At 42.7% G+C, this 16209-nt stretch overlaps 1 protein-coding gene across 7 annotated transcripts in view; it reads left to right on the plus strand.

Annotated features, from left to right (window-relative positions):
* Positions 1–1904: 1904 nt before the first annotated feature.
* LOC109865277 (regulatory-associated protein of mTOR) overlaps positions 1905–16209 on the plus strand; it is a 193356-nt gene continuing 179051 nt past the window's right edge. For 4 of the 7 annotated variants that reach the window (XM_031799187.1, XM_031799189.1, XM_031799191.1 and 1 more), the window contains exons 1-2: positions 1905–2373; positions 5246–5420. In XM_031799187.1, coding sequence (XP_031655047.1) covers positions 5253–5420 — 168 coding nt within the window. In that variant the 5' untranslated portion in view covers positions 1905–2373; positions 5246–5252. The remainder of the gene's footprint in view (positions 2374–5245; positions 5421–16209) is intronic. The other 3 variants (XM_031799190.1, XM_031799188.1, XM_031799192.1) reach the window with 1 other exon arrangement.

Here is a 16209-nt window from a genome sequence, read left to right on the forward strand (position 1 = left end):
ACACCAACATGCATAATTAAAACTGGACCCAGAAACTGGTGTTGTTTCGTCCTCCGAAACAACATTTAATGTGCAACCTTTCTTTAATTCCTTAGCTTCTTTAAAGGAGGTGAAATTAGATGCTGCATGACTTGTAATGGTGGCTTTGGCTGTATTGTGATTTAAGACACCAATGGTTCGTAGATGTGTAAAACGTCATGCTGAGTCAGGAAACCATGATTTGAGCTCTGATACCCATAATGTCGCCGGTACAGTATGTACCTTTATGTGACTGAGAAGAACTGGGTGGGGCGAGTTAATGCCTCATTACGGCTCTTCCGTCTCCAGTTTCCCGTCTGAGAGGACACACTATTATCGTTCACTTAGAGGATCACATGATTATTATATACAAGCTTCCTGGTAAAACAAACCTCTCCACATCCGATTGGAAACCTCTTCGATCCATCTCTCTATCTCTCTCTGACATTCTCTGCTCTCTCTCGTCTTGCATGGTTCTTTGGCGCTGTCGTCTTGCCAGCCTTGTTATAATCAGTCCTCAGGGAGGTGACATGTTGACTTTTCTTCCCCCTTGTCTGATTTGGCTCTGGGAACAGCTCCATTTTCTGGATTAAGCCCTGTTGATCACCTTGTCACCATGCTCCCAATCTGGGAGGATAACTGTGTGTGTGTGTGTGTGTGTGTGTGTGTGTGTGTGGGTGTGTGTGTGTGTGTGTGTGTGTGTGTGGGTGTGTGTGTGTGTGTGTGTGTGTGTGTGTGTGTGTGTGTGTGTGTGTGTGTGTGTGTGTGTGTGTGTGTGTGTGTGTGTGTGTGTGTGTGTGTGTGTGTGAGAGAGAGAGAGAATGTGTGTGACTAATCTTCCCCTCCCCTCCCCACTATCCCAGGGTCTCAACCTCCATCACACTCTTAGGAGATTGGATTGGTTTCTCATTCACACTGGACACTGAGACAGGAGGGATAGATTCGGCCTGATACAGTTATGAGTTTCACGTTCAAGATTGCTGTACCATAGTGTTGCTGCTGGCCAACCCAAATAGCCAGCATATTGATTACTGCACTGGCCAATGCAGTGAGAGGGAGAAAATACTGTCCATCTGCCCTACTGTTTTCATGTTTTCTGATGAGCTGATTTGACCGCCTTGTGGTGTTGCCTATATATGATCTGAGCTGTATTGTGGTGTGCTCATCACCAAGAAGATGAGAGAGTGATATTTTTGTCTGATTAAACAGGGAAGTGACTGAGACATTGGAAGAGCCTCTACTTCCCATCTACCTTAGCTCATCTCCATTGCATCCCCTATGTTCTGTCTCCTGTGAACCAACCAAGAAAATGGATGGAAACAGGAAGGGTTCTCTTGTCCAATAAGACATTTTTTTGATTTTCCGTTGCAATACGGAAAATGAAAATCACTGCATCAGGGATAGCATACACAGATGTTTCGGCTTTACAGCCTTCTTCAGTGTGTAGGTACAATTTTCTTTAATTCAAAACAGAATTTGTAAAGATCAAGAGCTTCTAATCAGGGTTGCCACTCATCTGCCAATCAGGGATGTAGCTTTTCTGGTCTACCTGTACACAAATGAGTCACAAATAAATACATAATTATAGGGTTTTTCCACATTTTGTTACGTTACAGCCTTATTCTAAAATGTTTTTCCTCATCAATCTACACAAAATACCCAATAATGACAAAGCGAAAAAACAGTTTTTAAAATAATTTTTGCAAATGTATATAAAAAATAATAATCTCTCAAAATGTACAGGATGTATCTTTTTGGATCGCAATGTGACATCAGAACTGAACTGAATGGAATATTTTGGACTTTTTTATTATTTTACTTTTATTTAGAAGGAAAGGGAAAGGGACATTCACTGACCATGATGACGTTTTTAATGACATCTTCAGTCCAACCCCGAGTGCATTGTGGGTCTTTCCCAAGATGGCGGCGCCCTTGCTGAAGTGCTGAAGAAGTGTCTCTGGAGAAATACTTGGAATTGTTTGTCAATTTCACGGCAACTAGCCTACGACATTTGCCTCGTCGACACACGTTTGTGTCAGAAGACCACACTACAAGCGTCATTGACAGCTCGAGCCTGACAGCGCGTGGCGTGGTTGTGGCAGAGTGTCCGTGTGAAGATGGGCCTCGTCTCGAGCACCTTCCCATAGCAAAGAGCAGCCGTGGGGAGAGAACCCGCAGATTTCCCTGCAAACACATACCGGTCGAACTTGGACCTGTCGGGTTCGACATCGTTTACAAATTGTGGACGCTACCCTACAATTTTCTTTCAAGAATTATCTGTGCGACCGCGTCTATAATAGTCAGGAGACGGAGAGGTTTCCCACCCTGTATCGAAGAGTATTCTACCGCGCCAAGGTCTGTACACTGCACGCCACCCTGTGCAGAAATGGCCCTTTTCCACATCTGGTTCACTTGCCAGTCAGTCTTCTCTACGTTTATCTAACTACTGTAGCTTGTGGTTCAACAAGTAACATGAAGCATGCACAGTTTTACAAGCACGAAGTACAAACCTGTGATAACAATGCTAGCTAGTTGTCAGAAAGTCGGCTAAGGGTCTGCTAGTTAGCCACAAGCTAACATGTCAAACTCGACCCCGAACTCTAGAACAGCCACGCGCGAACATGGTTCTGTCTATGCAGGTTGACGTGGTACCGATTTCCAATTATGTTATGTATCATACTGCAATGTGTACTACCCCCTTAGAAAATAGCTTTTCCGTGTAAGTTTGACAGTCCATTCTGCATATTATATACCATTTGACTGCTAAGTTAAATGAAAGGGAATTCACTGCCGAGACGTCATTGTCAGAGTTAAACCTTTGCACACAGCTAATGTTAACCGTGTCAAATGCAAATACAGATAGCTACTAGTTATGTACTGGTTAGAACGAGAATATGCTCACTACTGCACATGATGGCAAACGAGTCTGGTTGTACTTTGTTTTGAAAGCTGCTCAGGTCATATCCCATCACTCACCAGGGCCACCTGTGGTGAATGGGGGCTAGGGATGTGAGATTGCTAATGTTATTGTCCATCCTATTTATGGGTGGTTGTTAGCTTTGGGACACATCATCGGGAGTCTGTGTATTGGTTGGACTCCCTGAGTTGTGGCTGGCAACAGAAAATAACCCAACCCCAATATAGCCGGCTTCACCAAGAAAAACTTTTCTGTTAACAATGACATATGTATAATCTCGAGAAACTGTATTTACCAAATGTAAATTTAAATGTCTCCCTCGCTATTAAATAAATGTCTGAATCCAACTTTAGCCTGAACCTTCACCATATTCTTGTTGAGTTAGACCGCAGGCAGCCATTAGGCCATGCACTTCAAGCGAGACTTCCTACCACAAAATCTACCTCTGTTTTCACAGCAGGAATATGGTATTATATTCCCAGTTAAGAAGTTTTAGGTTGTAGTTATTGTAGGACTATTTCTCTCTCTACCATTTGTATTTCATCAAACTTTGACTATTGGATGTTCTAATAGGTACTTTAGTATTGCCAGCCTGATCTCAGGAGTTGATAGACTAGAAGTCATAAACAGCGCAATGCTTGAAGCACAGCGAAGAACTGCTGGTAAATGCAGGAATGAATGAATGCTTACGTGCCTGCTGGTGCCTACCACCGCTCAGTCAGACTGCTCTATGAAATCATACTTAATTATAATATAATAACACACAGAAATACGAGCTTTAGTTTCCGGAGTTGACCATATTAATGACCTATCATTTCAAAAACAAAATGTTTATTCTTTCAGTGAAATACGGAAACGTTCTGTATTTTATCTAACGGGTGGCATCCCTAAGTCTAAATATTATTGTTACATTGCACAACCTTCAATGTTATGTCATAATTATGTAAAATTCTGTCCAATTAGTTCGCAATGAGCCAGGCGGCCAAACTCTTGCATATACTCTGCGTGCAATGAATGCAAGAGAAGTGACACAATTTCCCTAGTTAATATTGCCTGCTAACATGAATTTCTTTTAACTAAATATGCAGGTTTAAAAAAATATACTTCTGTGTATTGATTTTAAGAAAGGCATTGATGTTTATGGTTAGGTACATTCGTGCAACGAATCGTGCAACGAATCCTCCCCCATTTGGTGAAGTTGGCTGTCTTTGTTAGAAAGAAATGGTCTTCACACAGTTCGCAACGAGCCAGGCGGCCCAAACTGCTGCATATACCCTGACTCTTGCACAGAACGCAAGAGAAGTGACACAATTTCACTATTAATGTTAGTGACACAATTTCACTATTAATGTTAACTAAATATGCAGGTTTAAAAATATATACTTGTGTTTTGATTTTAAGAAAGGCGTTGACGTTTGGTGCAACGATAGTACTTTTTTTCGCGAATGCGCTTGTTAAATCACCTGTTTGGTGAAGTATGCTGTGATTCAATGATAAATTAACAGGCACCGCATTGATTATATGCAACGCAGGACAAGCTAGATAAACTAGTAATATCATCAACCATGTGTACTTAACTAGTGATTATGTTAAGATTGATTTGTTTGTTTATAAGATAAGTTTAATGGTACCTAGCACCTTACCTTGGCCTCTTGCTGCACTCGCATAACAGGTAGTCAGCCTGCCATGCAGTCTCCTCGTGGAGTGCAATGTAATCGGCCATAATCGGTGTCCAGAAACGCAGATTACCGAGTGTTATGAAAGCTTGAAATTGGCCCTAATTAATCGGCCATTCTGATTAATCGGTCGACCTCTAGTTTATTTGATAGTTATGGTCACATTTCACTTTACGTCTGGTAAGTAGAGTTCCTAGAAATAATACAAATGCCTTTGTTGACAGGTAACACTATGTTTTTGGTGTAGCCAGCTATATTGTGGTAGGGTTATTTAACGTTGCCAGTCACCAGAACAAATCACAACTCGGGGAGTCCAATCAATACAGACCTCCGATGTTGAGTCCCAAAGCTAGGTGGTGGTAGTTTTTAACCCAGAGCTGCTCCTTATCTGACCGGTAGTGTGAGCTGGTCTATGGCTATCCCAATGCTGCCCAAACTTTCCTAGCAGAACTTAAAATGGTTGTATAGTTAGGGTCAAAAATAGATTGCATCTGATGGATGCATGTTAAATATTTATCATATTCCTCAATGTTACACAAAAACATACTGTACAGCTATATCCTATTATTGAATGAATAAACGTTATTTTTTTACATTGACCTCAACCTGACCTTCTCTCCATCTCTTCCCTCAGGGCCCTGATGAAAATGGACTCGGAACTGCTGCTCTCGCCGGCCATATTCCTGGCTGAGGAGGAAGAGGCGGACATGAGCGACTGGAACCTGCCGCTGGCCTTCATGAAGAAACGCCACTCAGAGAAGATCGAGGGCTCCAAGGCTCTGGCCCAGAGCTGGAGGATGAAGGACAGGGTAAGAGACATCCTTAGTCCTTATGGTCCCGCTGCACCATGTGCTAAGTCTCTACGGTGGTCTACTGAACTAAGGCTTTTTAATGGTGAATGGATAAAGGCCCAGCCTGTGTTGCTCATATTATGCAGTTGCCCTTGGTTCTTGTTATAAGGTTCATCTGGTTCAATCTTTGAAAGTAGCTCATGAATGATGAACTGAAACCAGTGAGACTTTAATTGGAGACCACTGTGTGTGTTCAATATCCAGAAAATATGGTTAGGTTCTATCTTAAGATCTCCCCCTTTAAACAGCTGCTTTTCCAGATTAAGTTCTCGTTAAATTTATTTAACTACATTATCACATTTGACTGAAGTAGGTCTACTTGATAATTTAATTTGACTTGCATACTTCTATCAAAGCAAAGTTGCTGTTGAACTAGCATATCGTTTGCCTTTCAGAAAGGAAACGCAGTATTTTCTTAAAAAAAACATTTATCCAGTTTTTATTGATTTAATAATTGGAAAAAAATATAAACATATAATCTACCTGCAGTGAAGCCGCTCAAGATTCACATTGCACTCAGTCATCTAACCGTCTCCAGTCCAGAGCGACCCACAGGAACAACCCGGGTCAAGCAACCCGCCCATGGGCACGTTGACTTGGTGGGAGATCTGTCAAACGGGGACAACAGAAAACAATGCAAAAATAAGACATCAAGGACAACAAAAATCAAAACAGCAAGGCCAACTGTATACATTTCAGTGCATGTGTGGCACTATTTACATGTGTGTGCACGTATGTGTTTTGAATGGGAGTGTGTGTGTATATACATGTGTACAAGCACTTGTGTGGCCTCAGCCTCAGGCAAACAGTCAATGGATGTAATAGCGTTGCCCTTCAGGGTCATTCAAACTGTCTTTTTGTTATTTTTGTTATGACTCATTCTATCCTCCGCCCAGCACCTCCACTCCCGCTTGTCTCCAATTCCACATCCCAACCCTCAGCTTCCTTCAGCCCATCCAACCTATCTCTGCTGGCCACCCTCTTCGGATTTCTACGTGCCGTAGCTCTTTCACATCAAATTTTATTGGTCACATACACATTGTTATCAGATGTTAATGTGAGTGTAGCGAAGTGCTTGTACTAGTTCCGACCATGCAAGTAATATCTAACAAGTAATCTAACAAATTCACAACAACTACCTTATACACACATGTAAAGGGATGAATAAGAATATGTACATAAAAATATATGGATGAGCGATGGACGTGCGGCATAGGCAAGATGCAGTAGATGGTATAGTATACAGTATATACATATGGAATGAGTAATGTAGGATATGTAAATATTATTAAAGTGACTAGTGATACCTTTATTAAGTCCATTTATTAAAGTGGCCAGAGATATGAGTCTGTATGTTGGCAGCAGCCTCTCTGTTAGTGGTGCTGTTTAGCAGTCTGATGGCCTTGAGATAGAAGCTGTTTTTCAGTCTTTCGGTCTTAGCTTTGATGCACCTGTACTGACCTTGCCTTCTGGATGGTAGTGTCTTGGGTGGTTGTTGTTTAAAAAAAATATTTTTGGCCTTCCTGTGACATCGGGTGCTGTAGGTGTCCTGGAGGGCAGGTAGTTTGCCCCCGTGATGCGTTGGGCAGAACGCACCGCCCTCTGGAGAGACCTGTGGTTGCACCTTCACCACTATCTGTGTGGGTGGACGATTTCAGTTTGTCAGTTTGTCCGTGATGTGTACACAGAGGAACTTGAAGCTTTCCACCTTCTCCACTACTGTCGGATGGGCGGGTGCTCCCTCTCCTTTTTCCACGATCATCTCCTTTTTTTGTTGACGTTTGAGTGTGAGGTTATTTTCCGGACACCACACTCCGAGAGCCCTCACCGACTCCCTGTAGGCCGTCTCGTCGTTGTTGGTAATCAGGCCTACCACTGTAGTGTCGTTTGCAAACTCGATGATTGAGTTTGAAGCGTTTATGGCCACGCAGTCATGGGTGAACAGGAGGTACGGGAGAGTGCTGTGAGCGCACCCTTGTGGGGCCCCAGTGTTGAGGATCAGCGAAGTGGAGATGTTGTTTCCTGCTTTCACCACCTGGGGGCGGCTCGTCAAAGTCCAGGACCCAGTTGCACAGGGTGGGGTTGAGACCCAAGGCCTCCAGTTTGATGAGTTTGGTGTTGAATGCTGAGCAGTAGTCAATGAACAGCATTCTTACATAGGTATTCCTCTTGTTCAGATGGTACAGGGCAGTGTGATGGCGATTGCATCGTCAGTGGACCTATTGGGGCGGTAAGCAAATTGGAGTGGGTATTGGGTATTGACTAGTCTCTCAAAGTACTTCATGATGACAGAAATGAGTGCAACGGGGCGATAGTTATTTAGTTCAGTTACCGTAGCTTTCTTGGAAACAGGAACAATGGTGGCCATCTTGAAGCATGTGGGGACAGCAGACTGGGATAGGGGTTGGTTGAATATGTCCGTAAACACACCAGCCAACTGGTCTACGCAGGCTCTGAGGACGCTGCTAGGGATGCCGTCTGGGCCGGCAGCCTTGCGAGGGTTGACACGTTTAAAGGTTTTACTCACGTTGGCTACAGAGGAGAGCCCACAGGCTTTGGTAGCGGGCCGTGTCAGTTGCACTGTGTTGTCCTCAATTCGAGCAAAGAAGTTGAATTTGTCTGGCAGCAAGACGGGGCTGGTTTTCTTTTTGTAATCCTTGATTGACTGTAGACCCTGCCACGCATGTCTCATGTGTGAGCTGTTGAATTGCGACTCTACTTTCTCTATACTGACGCTTTGCTTTTTTGATTGCCTTGCAAGAGGGAATAGCTGCACTGTTTGTATTCGGTCATGTTTCCAGTCGCCTTGCCATGATTTAAAAGCGCTGGTTCGCGCTTTCATTTTTTGGGGTGAATGCTGCCATCAATCCACGGTTTCTGGTTAAAAAATGTTTTAATAGTCGCAGTGGGTACGACATCTCCGCTGCACTTGCTAATAAACTCGCTCACCGAGTCAGTGTATACATCAATGTTGTTGTCTGAGGCTATCCGGAACATATCCCAAGTCCACGTGATCGAAGCAATCTTGATGCATGGAATCCGATTGGTCAGACCAGCATTGTATAGATCTGCTCACTGGCGTTTCCTGTTTGTAGTGTCTGGCTATAGGCTGGGAGCAACAGAATGGTGTCGTGGTCAGATTTGCCGAAGGGAGGGCGGGGGAGGGTTTTGTATGCATCGCGGAAGTTAGAGTAGCAATGATCCAGAATGCTACCAGCTCGTGTCTCGCATTCGATATGCTGATAGAATTTAAGGAGCCTTGTTCTCAGGTTTGCTTTGTAAAATCCCCATCTAGAATAAATGCAGCCTCAGGGTGTATGGTTTCCAGTTTACATCGAGCCCAGTGATGTTCTTTCAGGGCCGCCGACGTATCTGCTTGGGGGGGATATCCACGGCTGTAACTATAATCGAAGAGAATTCTCTTGGAAGATAATGCGGTCGGCATTTGATTGTTAGGAATTCTAGGTCAGGTGAACAGAAGGACTTGAGTTCCTGTATGTTGTTGTGATTACACCATGAGTCGTTAATCATAAGGCATACACCCTCGCCCTTCTTACCAGAGAGATGTTTGTTTCTGTCGGCGCAATGCATAAAGAAACCGGGTAGCTGTACCGACTCTGACAACATATCCCGAGTGAGCCATGTTTCTGTTAAACAGAGAATTTTACAATATCTGTCTCTCTGGAAGGCAATTCGTGCCCTAATTTCGTCCACCTTGTTATCTAGAGATTGGACATTGGCAAATAATAAGCTCGGAAGCAGTGGATGGTGTGCTTGCCTTCTGAGTCTGACCAGTAGGCCGCTCCTTCTGCCTCTCCCGCGGCAACCGCGTTGTTTTGGGTCGGCCTCTGGGATAAGATCCCATGTCCAGGGTGGCGGTCCGAGCAAAGGATCCGCTTCTGGAAAGTCGTATTCCTGGTCGTAATGTTGGTAAGTTGACATCGCTTTTGTATCCAAAAGTTTCTTCCCGGCTGTATGTAATAACACTTGAGATTTTCTGGGCTAACAATGTAAGAAATATTACATAAAGTAATACATAAGAAAAACAAATAACTGCATAGTGTTCTAAGGACCTGAAGCGAGGTGACCATCTCTGTCGGCGCCCATCTTTCAACTATGCTGTGTGATGTTTAACATTCAATTTGAATCGATCTAATCTAATAGAATCTGCAGATTGTGAGTTGAAGATGATAACATGCTTTTACTAAGAGTATATTAGTAATCGACTGACCAGGTCTCTCCAGATCTCCCAACAATGCTATTTCTAGGGTCAATTTTTGATCAATGTTATGCTTTTTCAGCCATTCCTGAACCTGAGACTAGAAATGGGCTACCTGAGGGCAATACCAGAAGAAATGGTCTATTGATTCAGTATCCTCACAACAAAATCTACAGAGCTGCGATAATTGTATGCCTTAAATATTCAACATTTTGCCGGTGGCAAGAATTCTGTACAATCTTTTTAGCTGAAAGGCACACATTCTTGAATCTTACATTGTTTTATATATCAACTCATACACCCTGTGCCATGGAATTGGTACATCAAAAATATTTTCCCGGCTATCTTGCACTCTGTATGGCAGAAACATCTTGATATAACATTATCATCGGGGTCTACTGCTTTAGAAAAGACCACAATTTGTTCTGCAGCGAGACTTCCACACTAAACCTAGTTAAGGTTAGCCTTCGTCTATATTGTTCCCAATATGTAGGAATTCATTATTACTCTGCTTCAGGCCAACCCTAGGTGCTTTTGCAGTGGAATTTCAATGCTTTCTCTAGTAAATGGTGACAGTGGGATTTCTGTGTTTCTATTACACCTGCCAGGGCTTATATGAAAGGTGCTGTTAGATTCCTGTAGTACTCGATACCTGATTGTTTCATAGATTCTGTTATGGATAGCTATGGCGTCAATAATGCCAAGTGTCACATTGCCATATGGTACGCCGGCTGACTTAGTATCCCTATTGGCTAGACATTCACCCAAATGACATTAACACAAGCTAATATGACAGAATTAGGCTTCTACACTGTGCTTCAGGCGCAGAATTATTTTGTAACCATAAAACATTAATTCATATAATTCATTCCAAAACAGGAGACATTCCTGGGGTAAGACAAAGGGACGTTCTTTCTCTAACACAGCTAGAAAATATGCCTAAATAATTCAGGCTAGTTTATGTTCTACAAGGAATACATTGTTTTGCTTCAATTAATTTGATTTCTGTGCCCCTTTTGATTGTGTATGGCCTACGGCAGGTTTCCCCAACTGGCGTCTCCCCTATGGGTGATTGACATTTTTTAAATATATATTTTTATTGTTGGACATTAGATTGTACATTTAAAAAGAAATCTGTTCTAAAGTATTCCCACACATAATATGTGATCATATGCAAATGTAAGCAAGGTTTGATTTTGTTTTATTCAAATATCTTTGGGCTTACGGTCAATATGCTGTCTACAAATTATGTTCCAGCCCCCTGACCATCCACTCAAGAAAAAATCGGCCTGTGGTTGAATCGACTTAATGGTCCCTGGCCTACTGTTATTTACTACAGGGTGATTTACAGTGTCCTCCTGAATTATTGGCACCCTATGTAAGTATGAACAAAATATGCTGTGAACAAAATATAGTTGTTTCTGCTTGGTCTGACTCAAAATATATCAATCTAACCTTTGAGTTAAAATTGTTAAAAGAAAAATAATTTGTCAGCAAGAAATAATTATTTTATTCAAAAACATGCATGTCCCAATTATTGGCACTCCTGTGTTTAGTACTTTGTCCCTTTTCAAAGATAACTGTTCTGAGTTGTCTCCTATAATGTTTGATGAGGTGGGAGAACACACAGGAAGGGATTTGAGACCATTCTTCCATAGAGAAACTCTCCAGATCCTTCAGAGTCCTTGGTCCTTGCTTGTGGACTCTTCAGCTCACCACAGAGGTTTTGAATTGGGTTTAGGTCAATGGTCAGTGAACAATTTTCCTGTGGATTTGGGGGTATGCTTTGGATCGTTGTCCTGCTGGAAGATCCAACGACGACCCAGTTTTAGCCTCCTGGTAGAGGCAGACAGGTTTTGGACTAAAATCTCCTGGTACTTGGAGTCCATGATGCCATGTATCCTAACAAGGTTCCCAGGGCCTTTGAAAGTTAAACAGTGCCTCATCATCACAGATCCACCAGCAAACTTCACAGTGGGGATTAGGTTATTTTCTGCACGACTCTTTTTACGTCAAACCCACCTCTGGTGTTTATTGACAAAAAGCTCTATTTTATTTTCATCAGACCATAGAACCTGGTTCCAATGACATTTAGCAAATTCCAGGGGCTTACGTTTGTGGTTTGGTGACAGAGGAGGCTTTTTTCTGGCAGCCCTTCCAAATAACTTGTTGGCATGGAGGTGGTGTTTCACTTGTAGCTTTGGAGACTTGATATAACCAACTTTTGAAATTCTCCAACTGTGGTCCTTGGGCAACAAAAAAAATCCCCTTGAGCCATCCTTCTCACTGTGCGTGGGGACAAAATACACTTGTCATGACTGTCAAGGCCCACCCCTCCCACTCTGCAGAAATGGAAGTTAAAAATCCCTTTGTTACCACAGAGAGGGACTTTGCAGTACTGTAACATAAAACGGTTGGACATTTTCAACACCAAGAATGTTGGAATTGATCGGGAGGGACTTAAAGAACAATTATGTCAGATCAATTGTTGTGTGATATCATTAAGGGCAGTATAACCAAATACCGGTAACTCTACAAACATCCCAGTTATCTGACACGTTGAAATGGTTAGACTCTACTAGACCAGACAGTGTGAAGCGGTGGCTACACGGCTGAGAAATAGTTTAAAACTAAAGACCAGCGTGAGCTGAAAGGTACAAAATGGTTAGAAACTCTGAAACTCTCTGACACCACACAGGAACATTGTCTGCAGCTCTTTATGCACTGTTAGCCTAGGAAACTCGAGCAAAGATGCGAGACAAATAACAATTTCCTCTCACCGCTATAGGTACCTCTAGGGTATCTATTCAAAACAGAGTGAATGATAAGGCCCGCTGAACACCGCGTGGTACACCTCTGGAACTTTCGTTCTAACAGACACTCCGAGACAAACCTACTACAAAGGACATGGTAACTTCTGGTGGACCACCAGACTTAAACAACCAGAGACTTTCTGATGAACTACTCGCCACAGACTGATGGAGTGGTTTCAACAGAGCGAGACGACAGACCTACAAGCGTAAATATGTACTTTTGCATTTATATATCCAAATGAGCGCTTGTTAGGTTGCTAAATATCCATTTACGATGAGCGTATTATTCCACTGTATGTACGATAGTTGTATTCCTTTGGCTCTCGTCCCGCTCTTTCGTTCCCCAACCCCTTTCATTGTAACAAGCCATCATATCGGGTTAGTCCACCAGGGACTTCATTGCATCATGTTAGTACCAATGTATAATCTATCCTGTGTGTTTGTCATTCTGTGTGATTAGTTAGTTCGTAAATAAATAATTAAGCCAATTTGTGTTGCTGATTCATCATGGAGACTAGGGTTTATGCAGATTTATAGGATATTACGGCGTTCAGAATGAGACTGAGGTAATAATGATGTTTAATGGATGACTGGTATAACGACATATTGACATCTTTAGAGTTAATTTGGGAAACGTTCACTCGTTAAATAAACTTTTCCCGTGGTGTCCCAGATTACTACTTAATTAATTGTTATGATTAATCAAGTAATACTTGAACGTGGTTTGTAATTATTTGATAAAAAGAATAGTCATCGCATTAATGGTACCAACGTCACAACACTTGCGTCCTCTTCCAGGCAGGTTCATCACAGCTCCAGTTGTTAAACATTTCTTAATTATTGCCCTAATAGTGGAGATGAGTATTTTCACGTGTGTAGCTATCTTTTTATAGCCATTGCCTGATTTGTGAACGTCAACAACCTTTTTAATTTCCTTTTTGTGATCTTTGGCCTTTCTGATGTTGATGGATGACTAAGGGAGTTGAGCATGTGTGTCACCTCACACCCCAGTGAAACAGGAAGTCATGGATGACTCACATTAACTTTAAAAAGTAAAATCTTAATTGGAATATACATCAACTTGATTTTGTTTCTAAGAATTACTAGGGGTGCCAATAACTGACACGCATGTTTTTGAATAAAATAATTCCTTATTTTAGATTTTTCTTTGAACAATGTTAACTCAACGCTTAGATTCATATGATATTTTCTGTAAGATTAAGCTGATAATCAACAATGACATTTTTTCAGAGCCATTTTTGTTCATATTTACCTAGGGTGCCAATAATTCAGGAGGGTACTGTAGATTGACAGTGATGGATAATGATAAGGGTGGTAGTAGTGCCCCTATTGGTTTTGTATCTAAAGAATTGAAGCTGTTGAGAGGAGTGGCGTGTGAAGGGGATATCAAGTGGCCCATAAACTATGTGCTGCATCGTGGAAAATCGGCAGAATCATGGCCAGCTAGCTATTACACTATAGACACTGTTGGGCTATCTCAGCATGAGAGGTGGCAGGCTGCCCAATTACAAGGCCCATTGGTCAAGGTGGAGTCCGGTCCCTGTGGAGATGTCTGTAATTGAGTTGTGACCATGTCGATGTGGGTGGTGAGCACATGAAGCAAAGCGGCTTGTGTGTGTGTGTACACCTGCTAGTATAGTGCAAGTGTGTGAATGATTCCGATGCAGGATAGTTTCTGCAGACCTATCATGGTCGGCGAGTTGTTGCTCCGAATGCCACAAACTTTGGCTCCGTTTTGGGCTTGTCTAATGCTGCCCGTTGTGTGTTAGTGCTATTGGGCTTTATGGGATAGCTATGTTATTTATGGTACCCACAATAGTCATGGGTTTGCCTCTGTCCTTTTTATGTCCATGTCAGGGATAGAGGTTGGGCTAGAGTCCTCTGAAAGGATACATTATAACACTGAATGACATTCAGGTTCAATGACATGGCGCAGTGTGAGACAAACCAACCCTAACCCCAAAGTACACTGTTAGTAGACCTGACTCATTGAGGAGAACCCCAACGGTTCCTTATTAGATGTTTATGGCTCGCTCACCCCCTTCCTGAACTGGGACTATAGAGTGAGCTGTTCGTGGGTGAGCAGTGGCTCACTGGAGAGAGAGAGAGAGAGAGAGAGGCTAGATAGAGTAAACCAGGTCGGATAGCGGATATCAGGGTTAGGGTTAGGATATCAGGGTTCTGTCAATCAGAGCTAGTCATTTGAAATCAATGCAGTTGAGCACTTTAGCGCTTCAATGAACCAACCACCTTTGCATACTCTAAAGTACTGGCTTTCCAACAATGATTTCCACACATCCTCAAAAGCACGCTACAATATCAAGCCCACAAATTGCAGTTCTTGGCTTTCTGCTGGGCTAGCTTCCTCCATCTTTGCCATTGTTTTCATCCGGCAAAAATATCTCGGTTCGCTACGCAAAATGACTATATAATCTCCATGATAACCAGTGTATCTTCTTCAGGAGAGCAGTAAATCCAGGCTGAATAGCAGTCTGATCCAGGTACTGTAGAAAGTGAATATGGTCTGATCTGTATCGGAAGGACACATGAATGCAGGGATGAGCAGTTGGATGTAATTCCTACCCTGTATTTGTTGTTGTCAAAACGTAAGAAATAGGACAACGACGTTACCTCTATAGCAACTCTATTGAAATCAGCAGTCGCTGTGGCCTTTGAGGAACACTATTGTTGTGTGTGTTGTCTTTAAACTGGTAATTGAGTTCGGTAACTCCCCCTCTCTGCCATTCACTCCCTCCGATCCAGCACCTCGGCCCATACGGATCAATGGCCAGTGACTATTCCATTTGCTAGTCCTGCTATAAATTTAAGGCTTTTTAAACAGAGGGAGCATCGATCTCCCCAGTGCCAGGGCAAGGCCTAGTAGGCTGGAAGGCCTTGGGGATTGTTGCATCAGCTTGGGCCACTCACTTTATTGCCAGCAGGACACACATTAGGGCACAGTCTCACTCTGATACATGTACATTATCACAAACCCTTGGAATCTGTCTGGAAGTTTCTGTGTTTTCCATCGGTCATGGATAGCCAAATATAGTTAAGTACCAGTGCCATTCACCTGTATGATAGTGAGCATTGTGAACAAGTCCAAAAAAACAGATTGAACTGAAGTCCGCATCAGCTTTCACCCTACTCCCCTGTTATCGCTCTCTTCCCCCACTGCGCTGCTCCGAACAGGATTTGTGGGATTATAAGAAATCCACGAGGTCCAGGAGACATATATTAAAATGTCATTTTGTTTAGGCTTTCCTTCAGATTAATGTTAACAATCAAGGAGGGCCACCCTCTTCAAAAGGAGTCCGTTGTTATGGAGGATCAGAGCCTCTCCCCCGGGCGGCAAGACTTAGCCTCCACCTCTTCATTCTCTTTGTCTCTCCCTTTTCTCCTCCTCTCCTGTTCAATGGCCATCTTCTATATTTTAAACACAGAAAAGCTTCAAGTGAATTAAAGCACCACGCTTTTTTGTACTGAGCTTGCTACAACACGTATAGATTCTAGGCCCGATTCTCTTCGTTTGTGGTTTCTGTGCTGGCTTGTAGCCCTCTGCTACTAAATGAGCTTACCCAAATCCGATAGTCATTTCATTATTTCGGTGGCTAAAAACCGCCGCAAAATAACAGCCTACCAAGCCACTGGAATATTAAAGAACCTGTCTCAAGCCTAGCATGTTTCTCTGCAA

The sequence above is a fragment of the Oncorhynchus kisutch genome, linkage group LG20 (genome assembly GCF_002021735.2).
Source record: "Oncorhynchus kisutch isolate 150728-3 linkage group LG20, Okis_V2, whole genome shotgun sequence".
NCBI lineage: Eukaryota > Metazoa > Chordata > Actinopteri > Salmoniformes > Salmonidae > Oncorhynchus > Oncorhynchus kisutch.